This window comes from Eleutherodactylus coqui, chromosome 2 (assembly GCF_035609145.1).
Source record: "Eleutherodactylus coqui strain aEleCoq1 chromosome 2, aEleCoq1.hap1, whole genome shotgun sequence".
NCBI lineage: Eukaryota > Metazoa > Chordata > Amphibia > Anura > Eleutherodactylidae > Eleutherodactylus > Eleutherodactylus coqui.
Window position 1 is genome coordinate 21,158,981 of NC_089838.1, and position 19,798 is coordinate 21,178,778.

At 46.2% G+C, this 19,798-nt stretch overlaps 1 protein-coding gene across 1 annotated transcript in view; it reads right to left on the minus strand.

Annotated features, from left to right (window-relative positions):
- Positions 1 to 1,602: 1,602 nt before the first annotated feature.
- Positions 1,603 to 19,798, minus strand: part of GEMIN5 (gem nuclear organelle associated protein 5) — a 56,707-nt gene continuing 38,511 nt past the window's right edge. Inside the window, exons 22-29 of the mRNA XM_066590461.1 lie at positions 13,756 to 13,903; positions 13,546 to 13,665; positions 11,357 to 11,567; positions 10,936 to 11,196; positions 9,159 to 9,321; positions 8,253 to 8,658; positions 8,084 to 8,174; positions 1,603 to 5,044 (exon numbers count right to left, since the gene is read on the minus strand). Of these exons, the coding sequence (XP_066446558.1) occupies positions 4,856 to 5,044; positions 8,084 to 8,174; positions 8,253 to 8,658; positions 9,159 to 9,321; positions 10,936 to 11,196; positions 11,357 to 11,567; positions 13,546 to 13,665; positions 13,756 to 13,903 (1,589 nt within the window). The 3' untranslated portion in view covers positions 1,603 to 4,855. The remainder of the gene's footprint in view (positions 5,045 to 8,083; positions 8,175 to 8,252; positions 8,659 to 9,158; positions 9,322 to 10,935; positions 11,197 to 11,356; positions 11,568 to 13,545; positions 13,666 to 13,755; positions 13,904 to 19,798) is intronic.

A 19,798-nucleotide genomic window follows, 5' to 3' on the forward strand; every position in this document is an offset into this window, starting at 1 on the left:
GACATAGGGCATTAGTTATTGCGAAAAACTTCTTTCTGGCCTGAAGTGTAGCTTGGGATAAGTCCGTGTAAAGATGGATTTCTGAGTAGGGAGGTGGTAGCTGGTTTAGCCTGCGAGCTGATTGCATGATCGCTTCTTTTATATGGAAGAAATGTACCCGAGCGAGTACGTCTCTAGGAACGGAATCCGGAATAAATTTTGGCTTGGGTAGCCTGTGTGCTCTGTCAATTATCAAGTTCATCAGGTTTGATTCAGGAAGTACGGCCAAAATTAGTTGTTGGAGATATTTAGTAATGCCTGCTGCCGGAATATTTTCCGGAATGCCTCTGAATTTGATATTGTTGCGGCGGTTTCTATCTTCCATATCCGCCATTTTAATCTTAAGCGAGTCCACCTCTTCTTTCAGAGTATAGTGAGAGTCAATCAGTTCGTTGTGGGAGCGTGTAATTTCTCCCAATTTGTTTTCAATATGTGTTGCCCTCTCATTTAGCTCCTCCAGATTTGCCGGTAAGGAGTGGGATAAGGAATCGAAGTTGGATTGCAGAGAATTTCTCAAAGCGACCACCATCTTTTATAAAGGTTTCGGTTGCAGATTGTTTAGATGTGGGTATAATGGAGATCAGGTCGTTTATAGGAGGTATATATGGGCTTTCAATTTGTTCCTCAGACAGTTTGGAGCGTTGTTTTAATGTACTGGTTGATAGTGAGATTTGGTGCTGCGTCTGGTGTTTCATAGCTGACGCCATTTTGTGAGCCCACTGTGACTCTTTGCCAGAGGTTTCTATAATATTAGAGGTGGTTATATAAGAGGAAGAGCCCTCCGGGGACCCTCCCGACAAGCTCACCTCGCTAGGATCTTCTTGGAGAGTTGCCAGGTGTTGTGGTGAGGAGCAGCGCGATTCAGGAGAATCCCTTCCCCCTCCGGGCAGGGAGAGAGATGGGGTCAGCGCCTCTGCTGTTGTTTCCCGCGGTCTGCTGCTGGCGGTGAAGAACTCCTCCAGGCGCCCTGCCTGAGTGCGGGAGGACTTGCGACGGGACATCAGTGAGCCGCTGAGACTTCAGTGCTCGTTATAGGTGAGTTGAAGCTCGGTTTGGTAGCTGTGGCGATGCTTTTAAGAGCCTGGTATTGCGGAGCTCCGGACTAAGCAGCCATGTCTGTGCTCGGCCAAGCCACGCCCCACTGGTACGAAGTTTATTACGGAGTTGTCTCCGCCTTCCCGTCTACATCGAGGCTTAAAGGGGTTGTCTGAGTTGTAGCTTCTGGGTAAAACCCAGCACCATGAGAGACAGCTCCCGCTGTGTCCCATGGTGCTGCTTCAGGGTCTGCCCCCTGAGCTTTTAGGTACGCCCCTGGTCTTAAGGTACATCTAATATGGTAAATCTGACCACACTCTTCCTCCACGCAAAAGACTCAATAGATGGTGCCATACAAGGTATGCTAGCATGTAGGCTGGTCTTACTGTAATGTGGATGTCATCAGTGGGGTTATGAGATTCTATTATTAGTCATCTTCAATTTTTTGCTTGCTCTCCTAGTTTAGATATTGGTTTTTATTGGATATACAAGATCAGCCGAATAACTTAAAAAAAAACTCCAGTATGGTAAAGTTTCTAATATTTATTTTAAAAGAAGCTATTTTTCCTTGGCGTCACAGTGTGTGAGTGCAGACAACATACAGTACGGTCACAGTGTCATTTCCATGAACAGATCTCATTCGCTATACTCCCTGTAAAGTGTATGGACTGTTTCAGGTCACTCTTTTCACAATAAGCTGTCATGTTTGTATGTGAGGAATAACATTGGGCCATTATATAACTGGTATAAAGTTTATTAAGGAGTTGTCTCCCCCTTCCCGCCTACATGGAGGCTTAAAGGGGTTGTCCGGGTTGTAGCTTCTGGATAAAACCCCTTCTACATGCACTAACTTAACAAATAGACATATAGTCTCCCCTCTCCGCTCCCGCTGTGTCCCTTGGTGCTGCTTCGGGTCTGCTCTCTAACGTCACCATTACAGGCTACCCCAACCTGTTTACAGGATGACACAGGAACTGCAGCCAATCACAGAGCTCAGCCCTCCATCACTGAGCTGTTGACTACAATGCCCCATAAACTGGGAGGGAGTGCAGCCTGTAAACAAACTGCGGGAGTAAGACCAAGCAGCGGGAGCGGAGAGAGGTGACTATATGTCTATTTGTTATGTTAGTACATGTAGAAGGAGTTTTACTGAAAAGTTACAACTCAGACGACCCCTTTAATTTCTACATGTCAGTTATCCCTCAGCCCAGAGGATGCGTAGATGAGCGGCTATGATGCTTTCCATAGACTGCACACACAGGCAAACGGGATCTCTTATCTCCAACCCCCCCACCCCCCTCCCCAGCATGGAGCAGTGTAGCTGTAAATGTAGAGTAACTGGGTGAGAGAAAACACTTGCTACAAGCTGAAGCCACTTCTGTGAGTCTGCCTGTCTCCTTCCTCCTCCCCATAGACTTCTATGGGCTGCAGCTGTAATCTTATCAGGTTTAGGGGGAGTGATCAGTACAGGAGGGAGGAGGAGTGGCTTTTTAGCAGATATATAGCAATTTTTCTGTAATAAGATTTATTCCAAAATTTTATATTTGCATGAGAAAAAAATGTAAATCAGTTACCCCTTAAATGTTTTAATGTGAGTATGACTCCTCCTCAGGATGGAAGAATACCATTCACATCTAGTACATTTATTTATATTAAGTACATTTTTCATTTTTCAAGCACTCTTATCCTCTAGTGGTGACAAGAGACTAGTCCAGGATTAGAATAGGGGGCTATGGCTACCCCCATCCCCACCCCCATCTGCAGAACTCCTGGCCATGGATTGTGGCTGTTATTGCAGCTTAGTCCCATACACTGGAATAGAGCTGAGTTGCAATACCACACACAGCCCATGGACAGCAGTAGCGCTGTTTCAGGGCTGATGGGGGCAAACTCCTTTCCTTACTCTAGACAACCTACGAAACACCATTCACAGATGTTATAAAACTTATATTCTGTACAAGCAAAAATCACATGTAAATGACAGTATATATAATACAGAACTTCCTCATTGTCTGTTGGCAATGCCCATTACAGCAGTAGGGTAATGGTGGTACGCGGTGGTGGTAGTCCTTTTTGCGGATTGAGTTCATACATGGCAGGAATAGATCCAGTGAGGGGAGCGTTAAAGGGTTTTTTTCTATTTTCTAATATGATGACATCATTAGGATCACTTTTTGATTGATTGGGACCCCCACTCATACTGAAAATGGAGGGGGTGCTTATTTAGTGCCAAGCTGTTCTTAATTTCCTCCTGTACAGCAACACCACCAGCTGTGCATGTGCAAGGGAAAAAAAGATTAAAAGGCATACAGTACAGTCTTTCATTTTTGTGATTGGTGTAGATACCAGAAGTTGGAACCCCAATACTCAAGAAGCAGGTCATCACATAATAAGATGGGAAAACCTCTGTCGTAGTTTAAAGTGGTATTCCTCTATAAACAAAAGCTGCAGCCAAAACTAAAGGGAACTTCTCACCAGGTTCATGCTGCCCAAACCGGGACAAGTATGTACATTTCTGGCATGTACACCTTATTCTGAAACATACTTTGAAGTTCCAGTATGAGCAGCGCTTGGAGTCAAGCAGGCAGCACCATGCCGGTCTCTCCCTGCCCACATCATCTAGAGCAGTGTTTTCCAACTCCAGTTCTAAGGGCGCGTCTTCAGGATATCCTACACTAAGAACACCTAGGCAATACTGAGAAAATCCAGAAAACATGACCTGTTGGGGGTGTCCTGAGGACTGGAGTTGGGAAACACTGATAAAGAGTAGCAGCTCTCTCCCTATACACAATTAGGGAGAGAATTGTCGCGTAGGCCAGTGTTTCCCAAATTCCAGTCCTCACGACTCACCAACTGGTCAAGTTTTCAGGATAGTCATAGTATTATACAAGTAATTTAACCATCATCAGTGCCACAGATGTTCTCTTTAGATCCTCAAATCATTACCTGTTGAGGTTTGAGGATATGGATGTTCCACAATTGGACTGCCTACACAGAGTCTCAGCCTGAAACCATTGGGACAAACCGGAACATCAGGTCAGGAAATATCAAAAGCTTCCAAATTTTCCGACGGAACTTGCCAGACATTAGCAGGATGAATGGAGGGAAATACCAGCTGAAGTGTATTAGAGGTTAGTAGAAAGTATACCATGGAGAGTATCCAATAGCATTAGGGCCAAAGGAGCCCTCACTAAGTAGTAACAAATGGAAATAAATACTACTACTAATTCTTGCTCAGGCGACCATTTACTTTTGGTGGCATAGTGTATGTTTATTCTGAAATCCCCCGGCGCTTCAGAGCACGACATACATGCCCACCATATACATCTGGTCTTGGGTTCCCGTTAAAGACAAAGCAGTCTACTGTCGCACTAGAACCAGCATCTTATAACTAAGTGGTTCTTGGACGGGGTCCAATGTTGTCAACATACCACCACATAACACCTCCAGAATTTATTTAGTATGAGCGCACTGCATGTCAGGCACAGAGTATGGAAAACAAGAAGATGATGGATCCTTGGCATTGAACTGCATCATAACAATGGCATGGAGCGCTTGTAAAGTGCCTCTTAAAAGCTATCGTTCAGCATAGTCCATGCATCCTAAGGCCTCAGTTAGACCATTGCTGGCAGCACAGCCCATAGCCCAGTGTCTATAGACACAAGATGGATGGATGACTATAGTATGCAGCTTCTGGAAGAAGCAAAGGCAGCTGACGGATCCCGCCACTAGTGCAGTGTTTATTGCAGACCTGGAAGCAGTAATAAACAGAGTCCTGAATTTAGGCGCTAGGCAGCTGCTCTTGTAAGGATGATACAAACTTGCTGGCTGCTTTTTGGTGGTCTGATGACCTGGAGCCATGTCTCTGCAAGAGACTTATCGCCTGTCCATACACATCAGAGGTCGGTTTAGAAGAGGGGAGGTGGATTATGACAAGGCAGCTCTCCAACACATCAGGGAAGGGCAGCACCTAGAGAAAAGAGAATGGAACGCAAGATGTAGTAATCCACAGGCACTGTATATAACTACTGCCGAGGCACACCTATAGCTATTTTACACGGGACAGCTATCGTTCAGAATCATTCAGATTGCCGCGGGAGCGCAGGATTTAGAACTAGAGATGAGCAAGCATACTCGCTAAATATTGTCCTTTTAGAGTACCTGCCCATTCATGAGAAAAGATTCGGGTGACGGCGGGGAAGAGCAGAGGAGAACGGGGGGGTGGGGGGGGGGGGGGGGAGATCTCTCTCCCTCTTCCCCTTTCCCTCCATCTCTCTCTCTCCCTCCCTCCCCCATCTCTCTCTCTCTCTCTCCCCCCATCTCTCTCTCTCTCTCTCCCCCCATCTCTCTCTCTCTCTCTCCCCCCATCTCTCTCTCTCTCTCTCCCCCCATCTCTCTCTCTCTCTCTCCCCCCATCTCTCTCTCTCTCTCCCCCCATCTCTCTCTCTCTCTCTCCCCCCATCTCTCTCTCTCTCTCTCCCCCCATCTCTCTCTCTCTCCCCCCATCTCTCTCTCTCTCCCCCCATCTCTCTCTCTCTCTCCCCCCATCTCTCTCTCTCTCTCCCCCCATCTCTCTCTCTCTCTCCCCCCATCTCTCTCTCTCTCTCCCCCCATCTCTCTCTCTCTCTCCCCCCATCTCTCTCTCTCTCTCCCCCCATCTCTCTCTCTCTCTCTCTCCCCCCATCTCTCTCTCCCTCCCCCCCCATCTCTCTCTCCCCCCCCCCCATCTCTCTCTCCCTCCCCCCCCCATCTCTCTCTCCCTCCCCCCCCCATCTCTCACTCCCTCCCCCCCCCCCATCTCTCACTCCCTCCCCCCCCCCCATCTCTCTCTCCCTCCCCCCCCATCTCTCTCTCCCTCCCCCCCATCTCTCTCTCTCTCCCCCCCCCCATCTCTCTCTCTCCCCCCCATCTCTCTCTCCCCCCCCCATCTCTCTCCCCCCCCATCTCTCTCTCCCCCATCTCTCTCCCCCCCATCTCTCTCCCCCCCCATCTCTCTCTCTCTCTCCCCCCATCTCTCTCTCCCCCCCATCCCTCTCCCATCTCTCTCTCCCTCTCCCATCTCTCTCTCTCTCCCCCCCATCCCTCTCCCATCTCTCTCTCCCTCTCCCATCTCTCCCATCTCTCTCTCCCTCTCCCATCTCTCTCTCCCTCTCCCATCTCTCTCTCCCTCTCCCATCTCTCTCTCCCTCTCCCATCTCTCTCTCCCTCTCCCATCTCTCTCTCCCTCTCCCATCTCTCTCTCCCTCTCCCATCTCTCTCTCCCTCTCCCATCTCTCTCTCCCTCTCCCATCTCTCTCTCCCTCTCCCATCTCTCTCTCCCTCTCCCATCTCTCTCTCCCTCTCCCATCTCTCTCTCCCTCTCCCATCTCTCTCCATGTTCATCGCTCGGCATGTTCAACCTAATCGATGGTACTTTTTTAGAAGTTTATTCACAATCTCAACGTAGTTGTCAACTCTTCAATTTCCCAGGAAGCCACGCACAACATCTTTAAATGCCTCCCATGCTGCTTTCTCCTGACCATGAAGAACTTGCTCAACGGGTTTATCTTTTAGATGACGAATCTGCGGCCAATGAAGACGCCTTCCCTAACTTTAGCATCACTGAGCTGTGGAAATTGTCTTCTGAGGTACTGAAGGCTTCTCCACCCTGGTTCATACCCTTTACAGAGTTCTTCATGAGTCCAAGTTAAATGTGTAGAGGGGGCTTAACTTAAACAGGCTACATTTCAGAGCTAACTCAAAATTTTCAATGTCATTTTTGTTTCTTTCATGATGAAATTATTAACAAATATCTCATTTTTTGCGGGACTTCCTGTAATTTGCGTTAGCACCATTTTGCAATACATGCGACTTTGATAGCTCTTTATTGCATTTTTTCTTGGAGACGGGGTGACCAAAAAAAGCGCACTTCTGCTTTCCTAAATTTTTTTTCTGACAGCGTTCACTGTGTGTGTGTGTGTGTGTGGGGGGGGAGGGGTAAATAATGTGCTACTTTGATAGATCGGACTTTTACGGACGCAGCAATACCAAATATGTATTTCTATTTTATGATTTAGATTTTTTTAATTAAAAATATTGCAAAATGGCTTTATTTTTTTTTTTTAAATATGACTGACACCCACACGGGTCCCTGCGATCTCATCGTGGGGGGTCGTACGGGACCCCTGAACATCGTTTGGGGTATTTAAATGCCGCTGTCAGAATTAATGATGGCATTTAAAAGGTTTACAGCTCTGATGAGCCGCACGGCTTATCGGAGCTGTTTCCTCCAGGTGTCGGCTGTAAGAAAAAGCTGGTGCCCACGTTGTATGAAGGGAGATAGCCGCGCGCTCTACTTTCATACATACCCCAACGCTGCAGGATGTAAATGTCCGTCCGATAACGTTAAGGGATTAAAGAATTGTACATGATCACAAAAAAATGCTTTCTTCCAAAAACAGTACCGTATCTGTCCATAGGTTGTACACAAAATTACAGTTCAGTTCCAATCACTTCAATGGAGCAGAGCTGCAATGTCAGTCATGTCCCTTTTTCTGTGTTAATCCACAGACACCACGTGGCCTCATTATAGGCCTATAAGAGACACTATGAACATGATTGCTATTTTACACACAGTCTGATGGGCCGCGTGAAAAAACTTGCAGAATGTCCTATTTCTGTCCGTTTCTTGGAAGAGCAATAGGACATGCCAATGCATGTCGGTGTGCAGTTCGTGTATATTGGACAGCACACAGACGGTTGTGCCAGTGCTGTAGGATGCAAGTTGTGCCCAAGCGTTACGGCTACTGTGCACAGGTAGCTTTAGTGTGAGAATTCTGGGTAGTCCATCCATGTGGGATCAGCGGGACTCCCATCATCAGCCGGGACTGACTCTTGTTCAGACACAGCAGCAGTTCTACATGTCTAGCTATGCCTCACACTGCAGCCGAGGCCTAAACTGCAGTACTTGGCACAGCCACATATACAGAAGTGCTACTGTAGTACAACACAGCTGCTGTGTGTCTCTTACCTTTAAGTAATCAGGAAATTCAGCCAATTTATGGTTTGCCGTAGAAAGCTTCTTCATCAGCTCCGTCAGGGATACTGGATTTGGGTTAGAACTGTGTAAAAAGCAAAATGACAATTACTATAAGAGGTAGTGGAAGGAGTAATGATAACCGGCTTGTCAGTCTACTCACGTCTGGTTCTGACTGTCAGGACCTTTCTCGGGTGATGATGTTGGGTTGGAGTCGGAGTCCTGGTCTAGCTCTAGAGAATTATCCTGGATCTGCCTGTTCCTCTGATGCTGCTGGATCATCTCCCGGAGACCTTGCTGAACATCGGCGATCTCCCGCTGTGCGTTCTGGAAGCCGGCATGCAGGTCTGACAGCAGCACACCGAGGTCACAAAGACTTTTAGGAGTGTCGTCCTCCTCTGGGGTGGGGAGAACGGCATCTTCTCCAGAGGAGATCTCCATCTTCACGCCTGGCTGATTCCACCACATTTCATACATCTTAATATAGGTGAGGAATGCCTGCACACTGTCACAGGCAGCTAAGCTGTGTTTGTTGTCTGGGTTGAGGTTCTTTCTCAGCTCGTCAGGACCTGAGTGACATTAAATATTTTTCTTATTTTGTAAAAGACATTTTCTTACATGGAATAATGGACGGTGGTGCTACAGTTGACTTCCTAGTGAAGTACTGCAATGCATTCACTTAAAGGGGTTGAACCACAATTGCAAGTTGTCCCCTAGGATAGAGGATAATTTGCTTATCGGGGGGGGGGGGGGTTGACTGCAGAGACCTTCGCCGATCTCAAGAACAGGGGTTCCGAGTCCCCCGTACTCCTCATTGTAGGGTTGCTATACCCGTCCACAGACAGGAAGAGACTGAATGCATCCAAGTGCACTAACACTCCATTCACTTTCAATGGGACTGTGGAGCTACCCGACTGGTACCCATTGAAATGAATAGAGCGCTCACTGCACATGCTCAGCCAGAGCTCCCTTCATGCGGACGTCACTAAGAGTGAGGTTTCTTATACCGGTCTTAAACCTACAAACGTTGGAGTAAGATGAGCCAAATTTCTTGAAAAGGTGCACTTACCTTCTGGTAGCAGCAACTTGGAAATTTCTTGCATTAATGTAAACTGTCCTGCCTGATAACAGCGAAAGATGGCACTGAGTAACGGGGACACCATCTCATCCCAGCTTTTTGTCAGGTAGGTCAGAGCAGACAGCGTCACCTCTTGTGCGATGTGAAGAAGCAGCTGCGTGATTGAAACCGACCAGAATAAGTAAATGGAACAATTATGGCAAATGAAAGAGTTAATAAATTACAGAGTTTGTAGACTGGTGCAGGCAGAATGAACGGCTCTGATCGCTGATGTGGGGAGTCAGGCTGCTACACACTTGAAATTTAGCTCTGGGGGAAGCCCATTTCTCTTGATCATGTTTGGGATGTTTCTATATCTTGATTGGGGTCACCTGTGGTAAATTCAGTTGACTGACAAAATTTTAAGGCATTCCCCCCTCTCTACATAAGGTCTCACAGCTCACAATGCATATCAGAGCCAAAAGCAAGCCATGAGGAGGAAAGAACTTCCTGTGGAGCTCAGAGACAGGATTGTGAGGAGGCACAGAGCTGGAGAAGGCTATAAAAAATTTCTGCTGCACTGAAAGTTCTCAAGAGTTCTCGACAGTCGGCTCCATAATTCTTACATGGAAGAAGTTTGGGACAAAAAGGACTCTACTGTGGGAAAAACTTCCAGAAGGTCGACCATCGCTGCAGCATCCACCAATCTGGGCTTTATGGCAGAAAGAAACCTCTACTCAATAAAAGACACATGAAAGACCACCGGGAGGTTGCCAAAAAGCACCTAAAGGACTCTCAGAATGTGAGAACCAAGATTCTCTGGTCTGATGAAACCAAGATTGAACTTTTTGGCTTCAACTCTAAGCGTTATGTCTGGAGGAAACCAGGCACTGCTCATCACCTGCCCAATACCATCCCTACAGTGAAGCATGGGGGTGACCACATCATGCTTGGACAGGGAGACCGGTCAGGGTCGATAGAAAGGTGAATGGAGCAAAGTATGAAGATATTCTTAAAGAAAACCTGATCCAGAGCGCAAGGAACCTCAGACTGAGCAGAACGGTCACCTTCCAACAAGACAATGACCCTGAGCACATAGCTAAGACAACACAGGAGGGGCTTAGGGACAACTCTATGTCCTTGAGTGGCCAAGCCAGAGTCCCAAATTGCATTCAATCATTTCTGGACAGACTTAAAAATGACATCCACAGACGGTCCCCATCCAGCCTTGCAGAACTCAAGAGGATCTGCAGAGAAGAATGGCAAAAAATACCCAAATCCAGGTGTGCAAACCTTGTGGCATCATACCCAAGAAGACGGGAGGCTGGAATCGCTGTAACTACGTACTGAGTACGGGGTGTGACTACTTGGGTTAATGCAAAATGTTATTACAAAGATTTCTGACATTCGGTTTTCACGTTGTCATTATGTTGTGGAAGGGTCTGAAGGCCTTCCAGACCCACTATACTTGGGCATTAGAGCTCGTGTAATAGTGCTTATTGTCGAGCTGCACTTGTAAGGAACACACCGGCACTAGCGTCAGCCACTAGCTGACGTGTAAGAGCAGCCTAAGGGTATGTTCACATGGGCCTTATGTATTGCAGATTTTCTACGGTGGAATCACGTGTGGAAACTCCGCAGCATTTACAGTAGCAGCATAGTGGATGAGATTTTACTAAAGTCACATCCACTCCTAAAATGACTAAATCTGACATTTAACCTTTATCCAGTGTAGAGGGGATAAATCTCATAGTGGGTAAACCCCTTTACGGATGGACGTCTCCATTACCTGCTTGGGACTGGTGTTGGCTGTGGTTGGTGGGGTGTTAGATGTACACAGCTGCTGGCACACCTCGGTATACTGCTCTGCTGAGCACAGTCCATACTCCATCTGCCACAGGCCTGTGAGTTTACTAATGAATGGCTCCTTGCTGCTATGTCCCACCCAATCATGAAAACACGCCGTGGTCTGCGTCTTCCAATCCACCGGTGACTGGTCTTCAAGATGGTTGAAGAGCAGTTCGCTGGTACAGAAGACCAGCCTGTGTCCCTGTAAAATGACCCAAATATACACAAATTAGAACTTCTATATTTCAATTCTAACCCTAGTTTCCAACCAACTGGTTACTATGGGTAATTTTTATGCATTTTTAGACATATTGCTTGTTTTTCCTTTAGGCAGTGCTATGAAGAAAGTAAATGTTCTTTACCAGCAGGGTTGGGTATTGCTTCAGAGACGCCTGGGCCTCAACCCAGTTCTTAGCAGCAATGTGTTCTTGAGCGCAACGCAGAGCGAATGAGGCTGCTAAAGTCTTCTCTCCTGATATTAATGCAAGTTCGGCGGCCGTGCTGAGCGACAGCAGGTCCCCCTTCTTGGCCAGGACCTTTGCTGCATCATATGGTGACGAGGCCCCTAAGTAACTGAGGAAGGAAAGAGAAGCGAGGAACAGAATTACCATTAGTAGGGTGATCCCATTGGAGAAATCTGTTATCGCAGATCACCACTAATGTGCTGAATCAAGAAGTCTTAATAGAGAACTAAACCCCTTTGTAACCATTTAGAGATTTCTCTAGACATTCAAATGAATGATTATCTGACTATTGTGTTAAATTTCCTGATTCTCTAAAGGGGTCTTAACTGTGTTAAAACATTAAGATTCTAGAAATCTGTGGTGGTCCGAGATCACAGAGTTCATCAATGGGATCTTCCCATGTACGCCTATGTAGTCTACAAAGATCATTTTCACTAGATTTCCCCTTTAAGAATGGGTCCCCATGTATCAGTTGTGTCCAGTGTTTTCACCCCAGAGCCGGACACAACTGATGTTATTTTGCTGCGTTGTGCGCAATGTTTTTCTCTCTGGCGCTCAGGACTGATGAGCCGGATGCCTTGAACTGTCCATGGAAAACTATGGGATCAGTTTTAGTATTAGCTTTCCTCGGCATTTCACAATGCCAGAGGGGTAAATAATGCATGGTTGGATATATGAGAACCCAGCCTAAGAAAAATAAAGTCCATCACCGGAGGAAGCAACATTTGGGCAATCATATGAAAGACCATGTAAGGCATGGATGTGATGCGTATGATGCAGTAAGGGGTTCTGAGCATCCCCATCTATGATGTTAATGTGCTCTAGTAGGGCACATGGACAATTTCTGCTTTTAAAAGAGGCCCTGCCATGTCCTTGGGTCAGCTGCATAGCTTCGAGTACATGACAGGTTCTCTTGTCCAGTTGTAAACTATTGATGGCCTATCCTTGGGATCAATAGCAGATCATTAGAGGTCCGTCACCTGGGTTCCTGACTGACCAGTTGTTCTCTGGACCGATGCGCTCGTGCACTGAGCTGACTTCTGCAAGAAGCAGACAGCTCTGTTTCCACTGCAGTGATCAGGCTTCTTACTGCAGGCCAAGTTCCCACTGAAATGAATTGGAAGTTTGGCCTGTAATACCAAGCCTGGCCACTGTGATGGAAACAGAGCTGTCAGCTTCCTGCAGAAATTGGCTCAGGATGTAAGCAGACCACCATCGATCTACTACTGATGGCTGATCCTGAGGATAGGCCATCAATAGTTTACAACAGAACAGCTCTTTTAACATAACACCCCTTATAAAATGTTTTTCCTGGGACTTTAATATTGACGTTATATCTTTAGATCGATGGGGGTCTTGACTCCCACATCCCATGCCAAGCAGCTGATTGAACAGGATGCAGTGCTAAACGAACACAGCCCCTTCTTCTGGTCTGTGATATTAATGTTAAATCGGCATATGATCTTTTGGCAGCTCAGTCCCGTTCAAGTGAATGAGCTGCAATACCAGGCACAGCCACTATGCAATTTATAGCACTGTGCCTTGTAAACAAAGAGGCTGTTGCTCTTTCAAGTAGCTGATTGGTGGGAGTGCTAGTAGTCGGATCTGATATTGATGACCTATCAAAAGGATAGATCGTCAGGATAAACGTGTATATGATAGATTAATATTCTGCCAAGGGAGGACGAGTGTACACCGTTTTCACCATAAACATTTTTCTATCTCGGCGGCGATAATCTTGGGGAGCCAATAATTGGAAGCATTTGTCAGTCAGCATCTCTGAAGTCCGCAGACAAAGACGTCTGCCTCCTACGACACTAAGCTAAAAACTGATTAGCTTCAGGTCGGCAGGAGGGGGTATAGCCTGCAGGAGGAGTTAACACTTTTTTGTGCTTAGTGTCGCCTCCTAGTGGCAGTAGCTATACCCACGGTCTTGGCTGTGTCCCCCAATGCAACAAGCGAGAAATCCAGTTTATCCTCTGTTATAGGGATGGATACGGAATCCCGTAATGTTTCTCATCTTACCATTTACCCAGTACCCACCTAGACCTTTACCGTCTTACTAGTGCCACCTGGCAGTGCCTTACCACTTAGCAGCCATGGAGTAGTGCCCATCTTGCTCCAGTACAGTCGCCCAGCTGGTGTACAGATCTCGGAGTACAGGGTCATCCGATTGCAGACGGGATTTGGCCACAGCAATGGCTTCTCTGGAAGACCAATCACATTCATAATAACACATTTCAAAGAGCCAACAGAAGAGGTGAACCGTACATATATAAGCTCCACAGGCCCCCTACCTGTACAGGTGATTTCCTTTCAGGAGCTGCACCGCCTCATAGACTTTATTAATGGAGAGGAGATGAGTGGCGGCCTTTACGTACTGTTCCTGGAAGCAGAGCTGTTTCACATAAGTTTCGACTGTCCAAACCCAAACTTTGTATCCGGCTAGAGAGAGGGAGGTAAAAAAAAATGAAGACTGTGATTCTCAAGCAGTGGTGTAACCACAGCCCAACACCTTGGGGGTCTATAATCCAGCCAGCCACATTAGAGAGCTGGATTATAAATTTGTAATAATGTAATCCTGCTGGAAGGAGCCATCTCACTATATAACCAATATAGGGCGTAACATGTATAGGTTGTACATGGCATGACCTGTTCAGGTATACAGTATATAGGTATGCCATGGTCTATATAGGTATAGAGCCATGGTCTATCTATCACACTCTGGGCCATCTTATCTCCTGGAGAGTCGGATACTTTTCGCCTTCAGATTTCAGTTGACCATCATGTTGCATTACATTTTATCTAAATGGGTGAGTGCCAGGCAGTGGCGGACAAAGAAGAAAGGGGGCGCCACAGCAAAGATAAAAATGGGCCCCATATTTAGGTAATGGATTTTGGCAAACAGGACAGAAGGGTCTGGGGTTCATTTTTTCCACCACTTACTTCCCATTACCCTTAGGCAAAGGCACACTGGCACATTTTTTGGGCGTGTACTGTCCGCTTATTTCACGGACTACACACAGCCCTCTTACAGCCTATGAACATTCACAATTTTTTTACACGGACTAACGGTCCACGTAAAAGACATCATGGCATGTCCTATTCTCCTTTTTCACAGATGAGAATAGGTCATACAATGTCTGTGAATCTGCAGGTGTGCTGGCCGATGCAAACTTTCTTAGGTGCACCGTGTGTTATAGCCATGTGCGCCCGTTGCCTTAACCCCTTGAGTGGCGGGTTTCCTAGCACCCTGTCGTGCCCACCAGGGCAGGTTTTTTTAAATGGTCTAATCATTGAATTTCAACTAATTTTGCATTTGCGTCTCAAGAGCCATAACTTTTTCATTTTTCCATTGACATGGCCATATAAGGGCTTGTTTTTTGCGGGACAAGTTGTGATTTTTTTTTAAACAGGGGGGAGGAAAAAAAGAAATGGGGAAAAAAGAAAAAAAGGGGCCATGTCATTAAGGGGTTAAATAATGTATTAACTTCCTTCTCTGGGTCATTATGACGCACAGGGATACCACATGTGATTGTATTTTTGATTTTTTACAAAGTAAAGGGAGACAAGTGTTTTTATTATTTTTTAAATAATTTTTTACCTTTTTTTTTTTTTATTTTTATTTTTTTTCCTTCCCTTTAGGGGACTTCCACAGGGACCCATCAGGACCCCTGATCACATTCCAGGGGTCCGATGGTGACAGCCCTTTACATGCTGCAGTGACAGCCCTTTACATGCTGCAGTCACATAGACTGCAGCATGTAAAGGGTTAACACAGCAGAGATCGGAGGTTTTCTCTGATCTCTGCTGTAAGAGCAGGTACCTAGCTGTCCTCTGACAGCTAACAACCAGCTCTCCCTGCCACAGAGACCATCAGCTTGCTTCTGACAAGCCGATGGTCTCTATGGCAACCTGTAAACAAAGCAGGAGGTTGCCGACATATCGGCAATATCTTCTGCTGGTTTTTCAAAGCCCTTGCACTGCTCTGTGTTGGTCTGTGCAGGCAGAGCACACTGTCACAGCTTGTGGCATTGTGCTCTGCAGCTCCCATAGTGATACATAGCCCGGAAATCTTCCGGGCTATGTCACTATGAGCAGTGGAGCTCGTCCCGGAAAATTTCCGGGCATGCCACTCAAGGGGTTAAAGGAGTTGTCCGGTTACTGGACAATATGTAGCACTGTGCACTGGCAGGGAAAATGTAAGTACTGCTCCTCTTGGTTTATCACAGGGGGTACTAAAGGGGGCATTTTGTCCAGTAATCAGAAAACCCCTTTAAGACAATCCTCATCCCCCTTGTTTTTGAGCAATGCAGTTCCTCTGGACAAGGGAGTCTTCCACGGTTTCCAGCCACTAATAACCTAGTATGTTAATCCAATAAAAAAAAAAAAGACATATGTCCATCCCGTTCAGCCTATTACCCCCCAATGTTGATCCAGAGGAAGGCAAAAAAACCACAATGAGGTAGAAGACAATTTTCCCCATTTAAGAGGAAAATTTTCTTCCTGACTCAATCTGGCAATCAAAATAATCCCTGGATCACCGACTCTTCTGAAGTAATCAGGGATTAGAACATGTAATATTGTAACGCTCAAGAAAGACGTCCAGGCTCCTCTTGTACTTTTTAGTGAGTTCGCCATTACCACATCTTGAGTATCGATGCCCAAAACTGTCCACAATATTCCATGTTTGGTCTGGCCAGTGACTTGTAAAGAGGAAGAACAATGTTCTGGTCATGCGCCCCGAGATCTCTTTTGATGCACCCCATGATCCTATTTGCCTTGGCAGCAGCCTCCTGACGCTGGTTGCTCCAGTTAACTAAAACCCCCCCAAGTCCTTTTCCATGTCAGTGTTACCCAGTGGTTTCCCATTTAGTGTGTAATGGTGTCATTTCCTTTGCCCATCTGCAGAATCTTACATTTATCAGTGTTACCCCTTATTTGCCAGTTTACTGCCCAAATCCCAACTTATTCAGATCCATTTACAACTGCATTCCGTCATCTCGTGTGAATAACTTTACATAGTTTTGTATCATCTGCAAATATTGATACTTTACTGCACAATCCTTTTACAAAGTCATTAATAAATATATTAAAAAGAATAGGACCCAGTACTGCCCCCTGTGGTACCCCACTAGTAACGATGACCCAAATCGGAGTATGAACCATTTATAACCCCCCTCTGCTTTCCATCACTGAGCATCTCTTAGAAACCCTTCAAACATCGTAGAATTGTACCATAGTAGAATTAAGACTTACCGGCCCGAAATTTCCAGGGTCACTTTTTGAACCCTTTTTGTATATCAGCACCACATAGGTTATGCGCTAATCCAATGGAACAGACCTGTCACTATAAAGTCCCTAAATATAACAACCAACAGGCTATCAAAGTACTTGATTCCCTTAGAACCCGGGGGTGTATGCCATCGGTAGTCGTCGATTTGTCTATTTTAGTCTTTTTAAGGTGGCTCTGCACTTCTTCCTAGGTTAGACTGGTGACATTTAGTGGAGAGTTTACTCTATCACTCTGCATCTCATCTGACATTTCATTTTCCTCTGTGAATACACTGGAGAAAAAACTATTTAATAGCTTTTCCTTCTCCTCATCAGCCTCTACAATCTTTCCTACATTCTATAATAAAGGGCCAACCCTTTCAGTATTTAACGCTTCACTATTTATACAATTGAAGAATAGTTTAGGGTTAGTTTTACTTTCTTTGTCTCCATCTTTGGTGCTTTTCTGCTTTTTACATAACTTCTTTTTTTCCTTATACGTTTTTAGTGCTTCTTTGCTGCCTTCTTGTTTTAGTAGTTTAAACGCTTGCTTTTTGCGGTTTATCGCCCCGATTACATCTTTATTGAGCCATATTGTTTTTTCCCATTCCTAACACTTTTATTCCTGTAAGGTATGAACCGCTCACGGTAAGTTTTTAAGATGGTTACAAACATTTCCCATTTACTGCCTGTACTTTTATGTTTGAGGACATTATCCCAGTCAATAAGGTTACGGGCATCACTAAGCTCTCTTTTGAAAGACAAGTTGAAATTGATAATATTATGGTCACCATTTGCCAGGTGCCCCCGACCTGCACCCGTTATTCTGTCAGGTCTGTAGATTAATATTAATTCCAAAATGGCAGTCCCTCTAGTTGGGGCCTGATTAGAGATGAGCGAGCGTACTCGGATAAGCACTACTCGCTCGAGTAATTGGCTTTATCCGAGTATCGCTGTGCTCGGGTCTAAAGATTCGGGTGCCGGCACGGAGCGGGGAGCTGCAGGGGAGAGCGGGGAGGAACGGAGGTAAGATCTTTCTCTCCTTCTCTCCCGCCCGCTCTCCCCTGCTCCCCGCTGTGACTCACCTGTCAGCCGCAGCGGCACCTGAATCTTTAGCCCCGAGCACAGCGATACTCCGATAAAGCCAATTACTCGAGCGAGTAGTGCTTATCCGAGTACGCTCGCTCATCTCTAGTCCTGATTGGTAAGGTAATTAGCTTTAGTTATTGACAGCAACTTGTTACCTTTATGAGATCCGCAGGTTTAGTCTTCCCAGTTTATATCCAGATAGTTAAAGTGCCCCATTATAATTACCTCATTGTGATTTGCTCCTTCATCTATTTGTTTCAATAATAGATTTTCAGTGGCTTCTGTTATATTTGGTGGTTTATATAAAACCCCTGTGAGGATTTTATTATTGTTTTTTCCTTCCATGTATTTCTACCCACAGAGACTCCACAATTTTATTTCCCTCACATAAATCCTCCCGTATTGTGGGCTTTAAACAGGATTTTACATAAAGACAAACCCCTCCCCTTTCCAGTTTGTACGATCCATTCTGAACAGACTGTAACCCTGTAAGTTCACCGCCCAGTCGCAGCTTTCATCTAACCAGGTCTCAGTTATTCCCACTATGTTTTAGTTTTTCTCAGACATTACTACTTCCGGTTCATCAACCTTATTGGTCAGACTTCTAGCATTAGTCACCATATAATTTAAAAGGTCTCTCTGGTTGCCCTCCCCCCAGTGCCCATTTTAAACACTCCTCTAACCTTCTAGCCATCTTCTTCCACAACACAGCTGCACCTTCCCCATTGAGATACAGGCTCTACTGTAGGGATAGGCTGCATCTGACAGCAAAGTTGACCCAGGTCTCCAGGAACCCAAACCCATCCTTCCTACACCAACTCTGGAGCCACTTGTTTACCTCCCTAATCTCCCACTGCCGTTCTGGTGTGGCACATGGTACAGGTAGCATTTTAGAAAATGCTACTTTGGTGGTTTTTACCCTAAGCTTACATCCTGATTACCTGAAGCCGTTTTTAAGGACCTTCCACCTACCTCTAACTTTGTCAATGGTGCAAATGTGTACTATGACCGCTGGATCCTCACAAATCCCCTATCAGTAATCTGTCAACTCTATCCGTAATGTGTAAAACTCAAGTGCCAGGAAGACAACACACCGTTTAAGGATTCCGGTGTTACAGTACTAGTAGTGTGCACAGGTACGCACGGCGCGGGACTCCCTGACCCTTACCCATGCCAATGTCCCTGCCTGGAGGTAGCCCCAAAGGTGGACCAGTCCAGGTCGCCAACACTGACCCTACGCTGCCTAGTGGCAGGACAGGGAGGAACTGCCGTACCTATGGGGATGACAACTTACTAGTACTGACAGGCTAGGCAGATGGAATAACCCAACACGACAGGAAAACCACAGAACACTGGCAGAGCTGGGTGGAGACAAGGTAACTTCCACTGGAGCAGGACAGAGGTCAAGAACACAGGGAACGGAACCAATAACTGGCAACTGCTATCAGCAGCTGCCAGACTATATTCAGGAGTCTCCGCCGCTCGCCGACTCGAACGTGAGCGCAACACCATTCCAGAACGCCACGGCAAACCGCACCACTGCCACCCAGGGTCCCTGACCGGCCTCATGCAAACACACGGTCTTTGTATCAGATTTCCCTTTCTGTCCCCCTAATAATTGAGTCTCCCACTAGCAGAGCCTAACTATCCTGCCCTGCGCTCCCATTCCCCTTCTTACTTGAGCAGACATCCCCCTGGCGGTCAGAGGCCACGTGGTGCCGCAGCAGTGCTAAGCCTGTAATGGCATCCCCATCATCTGCCAAATTTGTAGGGGTCTGCCAGTTCAGGACTAGCCTCCCTGGTTCTATTCTCTCCATCCCGCCTTCTAACTGTCACCCAGCTAGCTGCCTGCTCATTCTGCTCTCCATACTACCATTCACCCCCAAATCTGACCCAGCGAGTGCCTGCTCAGTGAGCAGAAAACACCTTTCGATGGTGCCAATGGATCTCAGTGTTGAAAACTACTCCTTTAGATCC